Source organism: Micropterus salmoides, unplaced genomic scaffold, assembly GCF_014851395.1.
Source record: "Micropterus salmoides isolate LMB-PRFRI ecotype aquatic unplaced genomic scaffold, ASM1485139v1 Ms_hic_scaffold_8, whole genome shotgun sequence".
NCBI lineage: Eukaryota > Metazoa > Chordata > Actinopteri > Centrarchiformes > Centrarchidae > Micropterus > Micropterus salmoides.
The window spans coordinates 30,414,569-30,430,411 of record NW_024044570.1 but is presented as its reverse complement, the minus strand read 5'-3'; the positions used below and the strand labels follow the sequence as shown (position 1 = coordinate 30,430,411).

At 41.8% G+C, this 15,843-nt stretch overlaps 1 protein-coding gene across 14 annotated transcripts in view; it reads right to left on the bottom strand.

Annotated features, from left to right (window-relative positions):
• Window positions 1-376: 376 nt before the first annotated feature.
• Window positions 377-15,843, bottom strand: part of cnot1 (CCR4-NOT transcription complex, subunit 1) — a 29,811-nt gene continuing 14,344 nt past the window's right edge. For 3 of the 14 annotated variants that reach the window (XM_038707122.1, XM_038707121.1, XM_038707119.1), the window contains exons 16-49: window positions 15,512-15,663; window positions 15,132-15,276; window positions 14,657-14,870; window positions 14,111-14,251; window positions 13,486-13,610; window positions 13,068-13,354; window positions 12,906-12,984; window positions 12,512-12,766; window positions 12,223-12,363; window positions 11,912-12,091; window positions 11,533-11,649; window positions 11,320-11,430; window positions 11,052-11,129; window positions 10,439-10,616; window positions 9,915-10,066; window positions 9,141-9,437; window positions 8,397-8,537; window positions 7,986-8,090; window positions 7,659-7,778; window positions 7,181-7,375; window positions 6,953-7,095; window positions 5,573-5,681; window positions 5,032-5,201; window positions 4,517-4,748; window positions 4,160-4,408; window positions 3,507-3,670; window positions 3,284-3,401; window positions 3,084-3,185; window positions 2,587-2,760; window positions 2,321-2,470; window positions 2,003-2,183; window positions 1,782-1,914; window positions 1,525-1,659; window positions 1,285-1,363 (exon numbers count right to left, since the gene is read on the bottom strand). In XM_038707122.1, coding sequence (XP_038563050.1) covers window positions 1,285-1,363; window positions 1,525-1,659; window positions 1,782-1,914; window positions 2,003-2,183; window positions 2,321-2,470; window positions 2,587-2,760; window positions 3,084-3,185; window positions 3,284-3,401; window positions 3,507-3,670; window positions 4,160-4,408; window positions 4,517-4,748; window positions 5,032-5,201; window positions 5,573-5,681; window positions 6,953-7,095; window positions 7,181-7,375; window positions 7,659-7,778; window positions 7,986-8,090; window positions 8,397-8,537; window positions 9,141-9,437; window positions 9,915-10,066; window positions 10,439-10,616; window positions 11,052-11,129; window positions 11,320-11,430; window positions 11,533-11,649; window positions 11,912-12,091; window positions 12,223-12,363; window positions 12,512-12,766; window positions 12,906-12,984; window positions 13,068-13,354; window positions 13,486-13,610; window positions 14,111-14,251; window positions 14,657-14,870; window positions 15,132-15,276; window positions 15,512-15,663 — 5,352 coding nt within the window. Of the gene's footprint in view, window positions 1,364-1,524; window positions 1,660-1,781; window positions 1,915-2,002; window positions 2,184-2,320; window positions 2,471-2,586; window positions 2,761-3,083; window positions 3,186-3,283; window positions 3,402-3,506; window positions 3,671-4,159; window positions 4,409-4,516; window positions 4,749-5,031; window positions 5,202-5,572; window positions 5,682-6,952; window positions 7,096-7,180; window positions 7,376-7,658; window positions 7,779-7,985; window positions 8,091-8,396; window positions 8,538-9,140; window positions 9,438-9,914; window positions 10,067-10,438; window positions 10,617-11,051; window positions 11,130-11,319; window positions 11,431-11,532; window positions 11,650-11,911; window positions 12,092-12,222; window positions 12,364-12,511; window positions 12,767-12,905; window positions 12,985-13,067; window positions 13,355-13,485; window positions 13,611-14,110; window positions 14,252-14,656; window positions 14,871-15,131; window positions 15,277-15,511; window positions 15,664-15,843 lie in introns of all 14 variants that reach the window. The other 11 variants (XM_038707132.1, XM_038707133.1, XM_038707120.1 and 8 more) reach the window with 10 other exon arrangements.

Genomic DNA, 15,843 nt, shown 5'->3' with positions numbered 1-15,843 from the left:
AGTTTATTTGGCCTTACTGTACATAAACCAGGGATAACTAAGTTCAGAATTTGCAAATAGTGGGCAACCACGTTTGTGCTATATTGGAATATTATTCATTTGCAGGTGTCTTAACTGCAATTACTGGGATCCAAGATTGGCCCCCAAGAGTGGACATGACTATCCGCAAAACTCAGTTCTCTGGATGTACATAATACAGTGGAACATTTCACCTTTATTAATAAAGACAGTAACAGCTGTACCTAGAGTCAGGAAACTTGTGAGTAATGTATATGAATTGTTTCTAAAAATAAAATAAAATAAAAGCTACTTTTGGAACACCTGATATTTAAATACCATCCTATTACACTTGTAGTCCTGAGTGAACACAGATGCGTTGCAGTTTGAATGCTTTATTTTCTGTATGTATGCATACTGCAGTTAAGTAGCAAGAACTAAAGGCAAACTAGAAAGGACTACAAAATACAACACATGGACCAATACATTTACAAAACATTCAAAATGTTACAAAATGGGCTGTATTGGTCCTTCTATTGTTCTTCAATTTGGATCTTTGTACAAATTGCCAAGGTACGATGTCACTATCACTTTGCACAATTTACAAGTGCCAGGGAGAGACTTCCAGAGCCAGTTTCTAACGGACAGAGCATCAGCAAACTGTCTCCACCAACACACCGACGCACCAGGAGTAGACCCCCACCCCACCTGGGAGACTGAACTCCATCTTCCTGTTCCACTCAGGGATAAAAAGGTATTAAATGAAAGTAGCAGGCAGCTTTTTTTTCTTCTTCTTCTTCTTCAATCATCTACCATTCAGCCTCTCAAAGCAAAACAAAAGTCAGGAAAAAAAGGATTTGTGCGGGAGGGAAGCAAACCAAGGACTTTGGTAGTGAGTGAAAATATGTTTAGATGTCTTTACATGTCAGGATACGCTTTATTTGACATGTGCGTTGATCACTTCACTTATCTACTCTCCCGTTCTCCCTTTTTTCCTCCAATATTTACATCAAAGCATCAAAAAAGTATATTAAACAACATGTCTCAATCCATTCTCTCCATTTCAATTCCAAGGGATAAACAAAAATCTAACTCTTTAGATCCATGAGCAGTAGTCCTTTTATCCACATTTCAAATGACTGTGGTTGCCAGTTTATCCAGTGCCAACAGTAAAGAGGGAGAGGTGTGTGTGTGTGTGTGTGTGTGTGTGTGTGTGGTGGGGGGGACTGGGTCAAAGTCAAGGCCGCGGCATCTCTCCCGAGGGCTACGAGCTGGCTGGTACACAGGCTAGCTGGCACCAGTGCCTTCCATCACCTGCTGGGCCTGCTTCTGTCCCATGCAGCACTGAGCTACCGACTGGAACAGCCTGATGAGGGAGGGGAGAGGTAAGACGTGAACATCTGGTGAAAATGAGAACAACTAGAATTTATCCTGCTAACTAGTATCATCTGTAAAGGCTGAAAAAAAACAAACAAACAAAAAAAAAAACACATACATAAAGAACAACGAGTCAAACATAAAACCTACTTTTCAATCTCAGGGGCACAGTGCACAAAGTCGTGGCTCCAGAACTTAAAGGCAGGATTCTTGATCAGCTCGATGAAGGTGATGAGGAGACCCCATGGGTGAGGCCTGTTCACTATCAGCCTCTCCAGCAGAACCCTGCAAGAGGAGGAGAAAGATTTAACTAAACGGCAGTTAACTTCAACACGGTGTTGACTCAATGCGTTCCTCTGCTGAAATGAATCAAGTCACACAGATCCAGATCAGACTGTTTGTCTCACCTGGTGATCTGCTCCTGGATGGCCTCTGTGTTGGCCTCGGCAAACAGATACAGCATGGTGCAACTGAAGTAGTGAGTGTGGCTGTTGGGGTAGCGCAGCTGATTGGCGATCGCGTTCAAGAACAAGTAACGCCCTGAAAAGACACGACGACAGAAACCTCAGATGAGTGCTCTGCTCAAGCTTTTGCAACTGGTTCTTTAGATAGCAATAAATAAACGTACCCTCAGTGTCCAAGTCCACGGCCAGATTTTGGAAAATGTCCATGTGTGCAGAGTGGGTTATAGTGCTCATGGAGGGGGTGCTGCCCTTATTGTGGATGTGAGCGATTGCCTGTGTGCCTACATACAACACTAGAGCATTGATCAGCTGGATGTTGTAGCGGTTTCCCGGCTCATTAGACACCTGGGGTAGTGGTTTAAAAAAAAAAAAAAAAAAAATAGGAGGGTGACAGATTAACACAAAATCGTATCATTTACTGAAGTATAATAATATTCTACTAATAATAACAATAATGTAAAAGAGATGGACACTGCTCCTACCTGCAGGTTGCTGCGCAGCTCAGACAAGAAAGTCACTGGTGAACGGGTCTTCAGATACGAGTCCAGATCCTTCTTGAACTGGGAAGGCATAACACCTGTGAAGTTGGTGAGGATACGGGGAGCGATGTTGATCTCACTCAGCATGTCCACCTGCAGCCGGGGTGTTGATACAACATTGATTAAATGGGACAACGTCTTCTAAACAAAAAGTTCAAACAAACCTGCTTCTGTAGGCATCGTCAAAGTGTGTGTTTGTTTGTCTCTACCTTGAGATTGGGTGTGAAAGGGTCAGGAAGCCTCATGTTGCGTGGAAAGGCACTCAGGATGAGGTTGCGGAGCTGGATGCAGTTGGGTGGGATAACATCACAGAAGCCATAATGGTAGTCACACAGGAACTCTGGGAAGTCATGCAGCAGGACCAGGAGCACTCTCAGTGTGCCCTGAAATAGAAAATGATACGTTTTATAATAATAGGAAACATTTGCCTGCTAACAAGACAACTGAAATATGAAACAAGCCTAAAGTCTATAGCTACAAAAGCAGCCCTATGAAGTTGTAATTCCCAATATCAAAAATAAATTGCAACCCAATCAGCTCTGACAGATTAGGTGTCATGATATTAGTACCGGTCTATCAATGCATCACTAACACAACCAAATGATAAATGCGAGGTTCCTACTGCCAGAAACATGGACTTCACTTTGTCTAACTTGGTGTTTACCGGCAGCTGTTATTTCGGAACAAAGAAACAATGAGAGAGCACCTTGTAGAGGATTTGCATAGGTTTGTTGAGCTCTACATTCCTCAGAAATGGGGCCAGGTACTTGAAGAGATCAATCAGCAGCTGTGCGTACATGGGCCAACCCTGGAAGACAAAATCAGTTCATTGATCAAAAAAACACAACTATGGGGGCTATGTATTAACAAGATTTGAATGTCATAAATAGGCTTGCTCTTGCATACCTTCTGCTGCGGTGTGTGCGCTAGCATCCTGGCAATGAAGATGCGATGGGAGATGAGTTCCAACCAGGCATACACAAAGCCGGGTGCTTTGGTGGGTCTCAGGATGTGGAAGGTATTGCTGCAGATAAAAGGAATATGTGAGGCCAAACCAAAACCGTACTGCCTCTCCTCTACACACAGAAGGCGACCCTTTAGATATGACTGATCCATGAGGATGTCTCACCAGAAGGCGGTGAGTGTCTGGAAGTTGATGGTCTCCAGCACATGTTCGGGGGCGTTGAGCTCCAACAGCAGCATGATGAAAATGCGGTGGTATGGTAGCTGTTGGAATTCTGTCTGACGGACATCATGGTCCTGGATCAGCACCCCAACTACGATACCTAGCACCTATTAGAACAATGTAGAGGGTAATCAGAATCAGCCAGCCAAAGGCTGCCAGCAGAATCTGCAGAGCAGACAAGCATTTATCTTTTCTGCCACTTTAAAGATTTTACAGTTAAACAGACATTATGATGTTAGAGCTTTCCTATCAACAACAAATTATTTATTTAAATGAGTGTGTGGTTCTACAAACTAGATTTTAACCCAAAGTTGTTAACACTGTCAAAAGGTCTCTTAAGTCTTCATCGCTCATTGCTGATTATGTAGCTTTCTTTGTAACCCTGCTGTTCTGAGCAGAATAAACCTCATCACACTCTGGGTTGAAATGCCCTTCATAAATCACACAGCATCCGCCGATGCCACAATGTAGAAAGACTTTCAGTACCACAACCAAATAACTACTTTCTATAATGTCCTGTTGATAATATTGGATATTTTTGACTATTTTGTCACAGATGATAAATCAGCTACACTTTTGTAGTCATGATGCGGTACCTTGTTGAGGAGGTTGATTTTTGTCACTGTGTTGGTGGCCTCTCCAGAGTGTTTGACCAGCAGGGCTATGAGCCTAACGAAGGCATCCAGGTTGTGGTAACACTTTGCCCTGATGATGGCGGCACTGGCTGCTGGGTTGTGCTGTTGCTCAGCCTGTGCCCGATAGCTTATCTCCACACACATTTCTGTGCACAGCCGGAAGAACCTTGTGATCAGGTCATCAGTCTTCAGGATGCCCTGCTGGTGCATCTGGTTGAAAAAGAAAAGGAGACATGATATAAACGTGAGGAACAATGGTCACCATGATTGTCACACAACACTTGCACTTACATTGACTGATAAGGTCAGAGTGTTTACCTGGCCTACAAAGGCAGAGAAAGCTTTGGTGCTATCCCTGCCAGCAGCAGCTGAGTGGTACAGGTTGACCCATTCTCTCAGTAGGTACTCTGCCTTCTCCCTCAGGCCTGGAGGGTCATCATATTCCGAAGCCTGTGAAATCCCAGAGTGCATCATGAAGTTAGGGCCGCCGTGGGCCCGGTCAATCATGGCCTCATAGTTGGAGCGAACAACATCCATCAGCTGGGGAAGACTGGGGAAGAGGACAAAGAAATGACCAAGAGTTAGTTTTAACCCTTTTCACATTGGATTCATTTTATTTTCAAATTTGACTGGATCAGACATTAGTTTCTAGGTGGGGTAGCAAAAACCTCTTCAAAATTCTAAAATGGCCTCAAATAAATTCATCTTACATGAAAACCTGCTTGATTTGGTGTCTTTCCGACTTCTACACAATTCAGCAATTATTCTGCAGTTATTTGTAGTTTATGGATAAATAAATCAAAAAGGAATGTTTAAACATTGTAGTTGTTTACCCCTCAGGTGCGTTGGCTCTGGAGTGTGCACAGGTCCTCATCAAAGTCTCAATCGTGTGGAAGAGGTCGGCCTCTGTGACATGGCTGACACTGCGTTCATCCACCAGCAGCAGCTTCACCAACTGCATGGCAAATGCAACTGCCATGTAGTGCAGTCCATTTTCCATAGACTAGAAGAAAACAAACATTATTAGCTAGTGACAACACTTGAAATTTTAACCAGACAAAGTTACCGATTCACAGATCTCTTGATCAAGGTGCAGGACAGCATTCAGTGCTTAAGCATTTCCATTTTTAAAAATGAAAACCACTGAACTATAGTGAACCTAAGTTAGGAAATTTTAACACCGTTCAACAGGAGAAAAAAATAAATAAAGACTTCACATCACATCAAACTATACGCAAAAGTAAAAAGTTTCTGAACAGACATCTCAATAAGGTAGAAATATAAATAGATGACTTCTCAAGTATTTACACGAAACCAAAAGATAAAGACAGTAAAACAGTAAATGACTCCACAGTGAACGTGTGAAATGTATACCTGTGCCAGGTGCAAGTCATACTGCTGCATATTCACAAGATGATTCCTGATCAGAAGCTCCACTGCCTCTACGTTGTATTTGTACTCATCACGGCATTCAATCAGACACCTGTTAACAAACAGGGAAAAATATTGAGACACACCAAGTACAATTACTACAAAAGATCCCATATATGGAGCCTCCTTATGTCACGCATCACCAGGGGGACATGTTGCTTCTTTTCAACATAACTCAAATTATTGTTTAGATTTACAATAATCTATGTGAAAGCTAACAAATGCTTTATACAGGGTATATACACACACACACACAGGAATTCTGAAGTAAAATTCAATACCTTTTTCAACATATTTTAAAGACTGCTGCGCCACTTTGAGCTGTAACAGATTAAAATCAGCCACACACCTTTAAAAAGGGACATCTGAGGTTTTAAAAGGACTTTAAGTATATTTATAACATTTATTGCCTATATATCATCATGTTGTAACGCCACCTACAAATTGAGGCATTCACCAACTTTCTCAGTTGCCTATATCAGCCTGTATGGGCCAACAGTTTTCTATGTGAAGGACTGGTCAGATTTCCTGCAAAAAGCAACGGTCTTACATAAGCTATGACGTTTATGTAAGCAATATTACAGCAAATCATGTGAAACAGTGTGATTTTGTGTTTTAGCTGGTTTAAACTAGATAATGTGGGCTTGCCTGCAATGATATGTGTGATAACTTTCACCGTCCACTTGATCAATACAACAAAATTCAAATAGGCCAGAAGGGAACAAAGATGAAGAGAATAAACTGAGTGATGAATAACTTAAGTAGTGTAGGCGGTGTAGCACAGGTACAACCTGGAGGAGGAACTGGTCTAAATGACTGTATTAGTATAACATTAAATTGAAGGTATATTGTTAATTTAATAGTAAACTAAGTTTGATATTAATATATTCATTATGTTACTAAATTCAATAACACTGAGTTCAACATTTATAAAGTTTGTTGCAGCCCATCAAGCTTTTTAAAAAAAAATCCATTTAAGAGTGAAATAGGCGCTCGGTAGATCCCTGCGCCTAACGTTACAGAAAGGAATCACAGTCGCTACTCTCTGCCTGTCTAGTATTTTTGGCTATGCATTATAAATAAATACGTTCACCTACACTTTTAGCAAACAAACTTTTGGACAAACAGGATTTCCACATTGAAAAAAATATCTTCAAAATTTAATACATTGTTAAATGGCGATTAAGACTTTTTAATGGCCTTAATTTTAGCAAAATTGATTTATTACCTTTTAAGACTTTTTAAGACCCCGCAGACACCCTGTTATATGATTCAAATCAAAAGGTGCAATAATGATTTGAAATCAATCATGCCCTGACTCACCTGGTGATCTGCTTATTGCACCACTGTGGTCCATAGGCACGTCCATCCTGTAGAGCTTTAAGCACCAGCAGGTGGCACTCTCTGTAGCGGAGCAGCAAGTCGGCATCGGCCCCACTGGTAGCATCCAGAAGACCTTCCACAGCCTGGGAAATAAAGAAACCAGCTCAGTAAAACACAGGTTAGCACAGATACTGACCTGAACTGCAACTATTACAGTAGCTGCCCTACCTTCTGCAGGAGGCCAAGTGCAGTGATGCCTTCCCTGGAGTTTCTAGCCAAGGCCACAGCTTCCAGCAGGCTGCGCAGAGCCTGGGTCAGGGGGTTCATGGAAAGAGCTGGAGGGATGGCATGAAGATGTTGCTCCAAGTCTGCCATGCACTTATCATAAATCTGAGCCACATCATCTGTGGCCCATGCATGTTGCTGTTAACAGAGATACAGATGGAATTAAGTTCAGTGGGTTTAAAATGGCAACACCCATCTGTGACATCATCTTCCAGACATTAAACACAAGAAGCACTTAGTTAAGTGCTTGTCGTTTTAGTCTTTTATACACACCATATTTTAAGATTAACAAAAAAAAAAAAAAGACTGGCACAAATCAGAAAATACACAATCATTTTTGGGAAGCACTGTAGCATCTTTCAACCGTTCCTAGTTTTAACACCTTATGGAACACACACACACAAAAAAAAACACAAATCACCTTCATTGGCTGAGCCAGGAAGCCAGAGGGCTGGGTGAGATCATTACTGGGTAAGAAACCTGGAACGTTCCTGGCAAACTCCTCATATACAGCCAGTTGTTTGGGGTCCACTCCTCCCACCTACAACATACATGCATTTTGTTACTTTACGGAAACGTCTCCACATACTGTACAGTATGTAAAAGAGCACTGAATCATTATCCTCTTGGACAGATCCATAACTGAGGCAACAGTAAATTATGTTTTAAGCTTAACAAGCATAGGTTGGCTCATAATTGATAGACTTTCCCTGATATACTGTATGAGTGGATGTTAAACTGATCTTACCTTGAGTCTGATCTGCTCAGGCATACGTTCAGCCTGGTAAGTCAGAACAACTGGATCACAGTAACGGCGGCCCTCTTGACGTGCATGCTTCCTCAGTTCAAACTCCTGGAATAGTAGAGATCCGATTAAGAAATGAAGACACTTTTCTTTTCAGTAAAGTACATATTTTTAGAAAGTACCCAACATGCAGAACTCTGAAGTATTTTTAATAACTTGCACAAAGTAGAAAAAACTCTGAATCAATTTACTTAGAAACTTTGTCTTTGGGCTTACATCAATTGTAGATTTTAAAAATAACTATTGCACTCTCAGCGATGTTGATAATTAAATTGGCTTATATATTTTTACAAATAATTAATTCCGAGGTGACACTAGCCAGGTTAACAAATCAGAAATACATTTAAGTCTCACCGTGGCTAGTCTCTTGTCCATTTCAGGACCAGCCTTTTCCACGGCTGTTTTCTGAATGAAGCAGCAAGCCAGTTCACAGTTGTCTTGAGCAATCCTGGCTGCAGCCTCTTCCATCATTTCCCTCTGTTGGGGGGTTGGTGCCTAAGGGAATAAACACCTTAATTTATATGAGCAGGAATGGTACAAGCTATTAGACCGAAACAAAGCGGAGGACGGGTGCGTGGGGAAAGAAACTCTCTATGCTTCAGAGACAATTTAGAGGAGATGTGCCACTCAGTCACATCCTCAATACAACTCTATGGGGAAAGCCTGTAACGGCAAAGATGGTGGTTATCCCGCCCCTCCCACTAGAAAGCCAGTCGTTTGCTTTTAACAGCCAAAGTGGGGAATCATATTTCATTACCTTTACAACTTTCGCGCATGCGTAGCAGAAGTATAACCGGTTGGGAAAAATGCTTTTTAAACCTTATTTTGGGGCAAAGTTTTTAAACTCTTTCAGCGATTTTTATCAGATTTTAATGCTGATTCTACTCATGTAGTTTTTATGTCCCGGGGACCAGTAAAAGTGCAGTTCTGGTTCTCTCCCCCATTCATTTAGATAGGAGCCTGGTCTTGTTAGTCCGAAATAGCTGCCCGAAGCGATGCCAAGATGGCAGCCGAGTGGCAGGACTTGCCTAAAAGGACTTTGGCTTCATCTCTTTATATCTTATGGAACACTCGCCCTCGTGTTGGCCTTCAGCTTACCCTCAGTGCAGCAGCAAAGCTGTTCTTAAGGTTGGTGGCGATGCTCATGAGCAGCGGCTCGCGGCAGGTGATCATGGCCATGCCAGCGGTTAGGTTTCTCATCATGTGGTGGGCAGCAACGCGCATGCGGGTCTCTTCCGAATCCAGGGCAAAGTCCTTCCTGATGATCTGCTCACAGGTTGTCATGGCAATTTTAATAGAGCGGTCAACCACAGGGTGCACCAGCTCCTGGACAGCTCGCTCTACTGATTGCCGTACACACTGCTTCAACTGAGGATGGGCCTGTAGCAGAGAGATCTAAAGAGAAAAGTGAGGGGTGCATGAGAGAAAAGGAAAAACAAAAAAAGGATTAATATGTCAACGGGAAAGATGGAAAAAAAGGAGAGGTGTGTGTTGTTGGTCAACCGCTTTGGGTTTTTCAATGGCCGATGCAGATATTTACAGGATGGCCAATGATCTTAGCCAGTAACATGTGGTTTTAGATTTTTATTAATAAATGAAATGGTAACATAGGGTTATGCTGTAGATTTCAGAACATGGACATGGGAGAGTGGGGTACCGTTTGTCAGAAGTCACGTCATTCAACGGCATTATTCTCTACAGAATAATATATTTATTGTTTCAGATTAGATTATGATGATATAATGCAGATAATCTCTGAATGCCAAATACCACCCCGATTACTTGGCAGACTGATTAATCGCTTGTGTAGTGTGTGTCTTTTGATGGACACTGACTTCTGTCACTAGTGGTTTACGTGTGCCCAATACTTACGTTGACATTTATATTGATGTGTGGAGCCAGGCCTGCCAAGGCATACACATTGATGTCGTGGTAACTGTACTGTGGGGTTGGGGGCCCTGTGGTTGTGGAGGTGGTGGTAGCAACTGGGGTTGAGGGAGGAGCTGCAAATGGAACAAAGTCTCCTGTTGGTCACAAAACGCTAATTTGATTAAAATCACAAGAAAAAGCAGATTATCCAGCCAACATAAACAATACGCAATCATATAGGCAACAAAAACAAGTAATGCTACGCTTTTTAGTGTGTAACATTTACAGGACGTTTACAGAGCGAAAGACAGACATGATATGACAGAACAAGGAATGGTGATGTGAATACTGTAATAATCACAGCATTTTTAGATATTCATATGTTCACATCATTTACTTAATATTCAGAATCAAAACAAAAGATGAATGATATGATAGAGACATCAGATAAAGGATAAGTTAAAAGCTAACAGACAAACTAATCTTTCAAAATGCTGATGTACAGTAAAAAAATATGGAGCATCCACCTGTGTTAGAAACTGGCAGCAACTCTTCTGGAGGCTTTGCCTCTTTCTTTGGTGCCGACAGTTGCTCCTCCAGGCTCTTTAGCTTCTCCTTGTCCTTCAGTAAGTTTCCTGGCTTGAGATCATTGATGTCCAGAGACAAGTTCTTACACAGAACTTCAATCTCAAACTTTAGGTTCAGCTGCAGTAAACAACAGAACAATGTAAGCAATAATTTCACATTTTAATAAGATTGTATTATAAATAAATACTGTTTATTTGTATCATAGCTGAAAAGGCGATGTGCAGGTTTAAGCCTATGAAGGGCAACAAGTTGATGTGAACAGTTAATAAACATGGCAGGGAATTTGGAAAGTGACAAGTGGTCGCTGAGTTATGAACAATAATCTGATAGGCCACGCAAAACAGACTGATTGGCTGATAATGTTGGATATAGCTGGGTAACAGTTGACACGTTTAGGTAAATTCATTACTGTGTAACATGATTAGTTCATATCTGTTGCCAAACCAAACGAATTCTAGGTTTAGCATTTTAAGCTATGATTTAGAGATGGACTGCATTTTCAAGAGCTGCCTGAAGTTAAGTGGCTGCATAGGAAGGATAATATATTATTACCTTGAGGTCATGTTCCTGATGCAACTCAGCAAGAACATTCATGATGGCCATGGTCCAGGGGTTCTGGGGCCTGAAAACCTTTAACAGGTGCACACACACACACTTTAAAATATACGGTGTAGAATCCAAAGAACCTCAAACAGGGCAAGTGTTTGGGGTTATTTTTGTCTGAAGCAAATATGACAGTATGACATTTTACACTGGACAGTGGTACAAGGTAATGTTGATAGAATAGAGACAATTCTATATTTACAGCTGTGTAACTCACCATGCTTCGCAGACTGGACTCCAAAACTTTGGCCACAAAGGGAACCACATACAGCAGCTCCTGCTGGCCTTTCACATAGGCTTCCAGCAGCAGAGACTTGACCTCCAGATCCTGGGTAAAGGAAAAAAAAGATGTAAATAAACTCTAAAGTCAACAGAAGACCCACAACGTAATGAAACAACAGAGCCAAAAACTAAGAATACAAATTCTTACTGTATAAAGGATGGGCTTGTTTTTGGCCAGTGTAATCATGCCCAACCAGTGGCCCAGGTTCTTCAGCAGGGAGCGATCAGAGAAATTGGCAGCTGCCTTGTCAGAGGTCAACAGAACCTATAAGAAATTAAGAAATGTGAGAGGAGTGTCAGTATTTTACATATGGTGACCGTTCTTCAGCAGTGCTCCCAGTAAATGGGAACAAAACAACTAGTTTATCTGAAATGGTAGTGATGTATGCAAAAGAACCGTCTCACATGGTCCAGCAACATTAATTTGCTGTTGAGATGTTTTACATGAGGCAAGTATTGGCATGTAAAACATTATTAAAAGAAAAAATGTTTGCGCTGGTAAGTTATGACCTTATTGTCTGTTTTACCTTGATATTCCTGTAAGTCTCATTGAGGACCATCTTGACAAACTCCGGGTTCTTGAGTGTGTCCAGAAAGTTGGAGTAGAGACTGTGGAAGTTGGGCTCAATGCTGACACGTTTCATCACCAGGTACTGAGACACCCAGGGCATAAACTCTTCCTTTACCGTTTCTTTCAATTCCTCAACCTGAGAAAAAAAAACCAAAAAAAAAAAAAAAAAAAAAAACCACATGCTTAAAAACAATAAAAAGCTTCTTTGACAATTTAAGTTCTTGGCAATACAGTTATGTTTTGTCTTTTTTTCCCCCCTTTCTTTACCTTCTGTGTCATGTTGGACTGAGAAAGGTTGTTGAAGATAAAAGCAATCTTCTCCTGGACATTCTCTGGAGGCTCTACAATTCTTTCTGTTTGGTCAGTGGCCACCAGCAGGGTGTCAATGTTGGTTGTGTTTATGGAAGGCTGCAGGCAGGAACGAGAACAATTACCTTTTAAACCGGTGTGACTCTATATACTGTTTACAATTTCTATATGCAGAAAAACATTGAAACCAATTGAGTGCATCAACAAGGTAAATAGTAGGGTGTTTCGACATCAAAGCCAAACTCACAGGGACATCCTTCTTGAAGCTGCTGGGTGTTGGTCTGGTGATGGTGGGGGTCTTGGCTACTGTGGTTGTAGTCGTCGGTGTGGTGACCAGAGTGCTGGGCTGACCTGGCTGTGGGGCTTTGGGGACGCCGGGTTGCTGCGACTGAGCCTGGGCTTGGACTTGTGCCAGTGCCAGACTGCCAGGGGTGGTGATGGAGCCCTGCATCTTCACCGGAGGGTCCCGTGACTGTTGGCCATACTCGATATACTGCACACACAGGATATTGAAAGGTGCAGAGCGAGAAATTTAATCTATCTGAATGTGGGAATCCATTTCTGTAGTCACGGCCGGGTCAAAAAATAATAAATAAAAAAGTTAAAATGGTGAGCAAAATAAATTAAGGAAACCTGATTACCTCTTGTAAATGGTGGGGAAATTGCAAGAAGTGGGCAATTGAAGCCAGGTGTTGACAATACTGAGGATAGTCCTTTAGTCTATAAATATAAAAGATATGTTAGCCTGAAACAAGATGCCTGTTAAATGAATACTAATTTTACAAAAGAAAACATTTCAATACCTGTTTTTAAATCTATCTAGGGCGGCAATTCCAAAGAAATACATTTTGGATCCGAAGGGTTTTCTTAAGGCTTCAAGAACATATCGTAGGGCCAAGCCCAGGGCCATGTAGGTGACAAGACCCTTCTCGATAATGCCACCAAAAAGGCAGGCAGTGATATGCAGCTCCTTGTCTGGGTACTGAGGGAAGAATCGGTACTCCTCAAACAAATTCCGAAGCATGCAATTGAACACCTCTCGCTCCCGCTTGATGTTTGAATCCTTGAACCTCTGCAGCATCTCCAGTACCTAAGAGAGGGACAATAACGAAGTGGGAGGTGAGTTTATTGGAAGAGCAGAACTAATCAACAGCAGCTAATAATGCCTTGAAAGAATGTGATAGTTAGGTTTAGGTTAGTTCATTAAATGTCACTACATACTTCATCCACAGACATAGTTGGGTGAGGTGGGTGGTTGTAGATGCGCTGGAAATAACTGTTTGCCTCGTCATCTATCTCCTTACTAAAGTGCTGGTTTGCCTCAGGCCACACCTGAGAAAGATCAGCTGGAAGAAGAGTAGAAAAAGACATTTTTAACAAAGACGTCCAATTATTTGGATGTTGTAATTAAACACTGGTGGGGCATGAACCAAGCAATTAACCCATCGATGAAAACCATTGTGCAACCAAGTGATACATCAGGAATCAAAAAGCATTCTAACTGATCACGTCAGGTTAGACCCCTTTTTGATGCTTAAAAGCTCAACAAATTACACTAAAGTGGGGTTGTCAGCATAAGCAGACAAGGAATGGAAGACTGATCTGTATTTCCTCAATGATAAACTTTACAAGTTGTATGAATTGAAAAAGAAGGTTAAGTCTTAGGCCTAAATGTTTACACAAAGTCTTTTCTTGCTAAGACTAGTGAAACCTTTCCTGTAAACTGCATTTGTCAGGTGCACTAAGGTGCATTAAATTTGGAAATTTCATTATCACAGCAGAGGAAATACAGTTCTGAGCAGCGCAGGGCAGGGCTCTCAGTCACACCACTACCACCACCACTTACAGGCCTTCATCTTACTCTGCTGAAAGGTAGTTGGGTTCAGGCCTGGTGTGCTCATCTTCCTGGCGCCAAACGGGTCCGTGTTCACTGTTGGCATCCCTAGACTAGAGCCAATACCAGAGCTGATGCCTGAGCCCAAGGGACCTGCAAGTAACATAAAACTTCTATCATTTCAATCCACGCCTACCTCTGCCTCTAAACTACTATCCTTTGTCCTCTGAGCTTGGTTTAGTTTAATATGCAAATGTTACGTTACCAAACTGGGTGTTAACCATTATATACCGTTTCCAAGTGGCTTTTCTGAATTTCACAAAATGATACAAACTAATAAAGTGAAGGTTATGCCATACCTTGCTTAGGCTTACACATGATTTAAAGTAAAATTTAGCAAGAGTGTCACCACAAAAAATTGTTCCAATCTTATTTGTCACTGAATCCAAAAAAGATTCAAATGTGTATGTCTATCAAATGGCTATGACATTGCAGTGTTACTAGCGGATTTAGTATAAAAATATGCCTTAATAAGAAAATAATCAAATAGCATAGTACCAGAGTCCATACCAGGGAGCTGCGAGGACAGGCTGCCAATACCACCAAATGGTGTGCTGGGGTTGGGGTTGGAGAGTGTTGGGAAGGCCTTTGCTGGGGACTGAGGATTACTGAAAGCTGAACTCAGTGGGGTTGGGAAACCCTGCATGCTTTGAGTGTGGGAGGTGGCTGTGCCCCCCAGGTTCAAGGAACCCATGCCTGACAAAGGGTCCATCTAGAGAGGAGTAGCAAAAGAGAGCAAGAGAGTCAGGCAAAGAATAAGGCAGGGATGGGGAGAATCAGTGGTACAACATGTGAGGCATGGCAAATCCATGAGGATACACTGAAAACTGCAAAAAGTATAAATTATGACAGGATTTTAACAATAATGAATTATTTGTACTTTTTTTTCAGAATACAGATTAGTTTGGTTGACACCAACATGAAAAGATTTTCAAGTTTACAGAGGCATGAAGGGGCTTTCACATAAAGATACCTGTACAGGAGAGATGGCATCCAGGCTGCTGGTGCTGGGGGCACGTCCCTTTACTCCTGGTGGCGGCTGCCGGGCTTTATTCATGACATTGCTGCAGTTGGCAACCATGGTCAGGATGGTCTCTGAGAGCTCCTGGGACACGCTCCTGAGAACAAAAGTGAAACAAATCTTTAAGTTTAAAATAGATAACACTGTAGGGTGAGTGACTATTGTCTCTAAATAACTATACTGTGACAAAGTTCACATATTTAAGATTGTCAGTCTTATGTGGCCAATATACCATCAAATTCAACCAAAGCAAGACTTACTTTCAGAAAGTCACTATTATACATTTAATCAAAGATCAACAAACTGTTGTCAAAAGCCAGATAACCTCTTACCCGGCACAGGACTGCAGGCAGGCCAGCATGGTGGCCAAGGTCTCCGGGGGCAGCTGGGCGCTTTTGGGCTGGTCCTTGTCGGGGGCAAGACCCCCCATAATGGATGGGCAACGCCTCTTCAGGAATGTCACACAAGCCTGGATAAAAGGTTCCTGAAAACAAAATGATTGTAATATACAATTCAGATCTGAGGGTAGTGTGATCAAAGCAAACAAGAAAACCAACCATGTTTATCGCTATTTTGAGAATCCCTGCATGAAAATTAAGGATGCTCCAATCGACTGGTCACCTATCGTAATCGGCCGATAACGGCTTTAACTAGTTTGATCAGT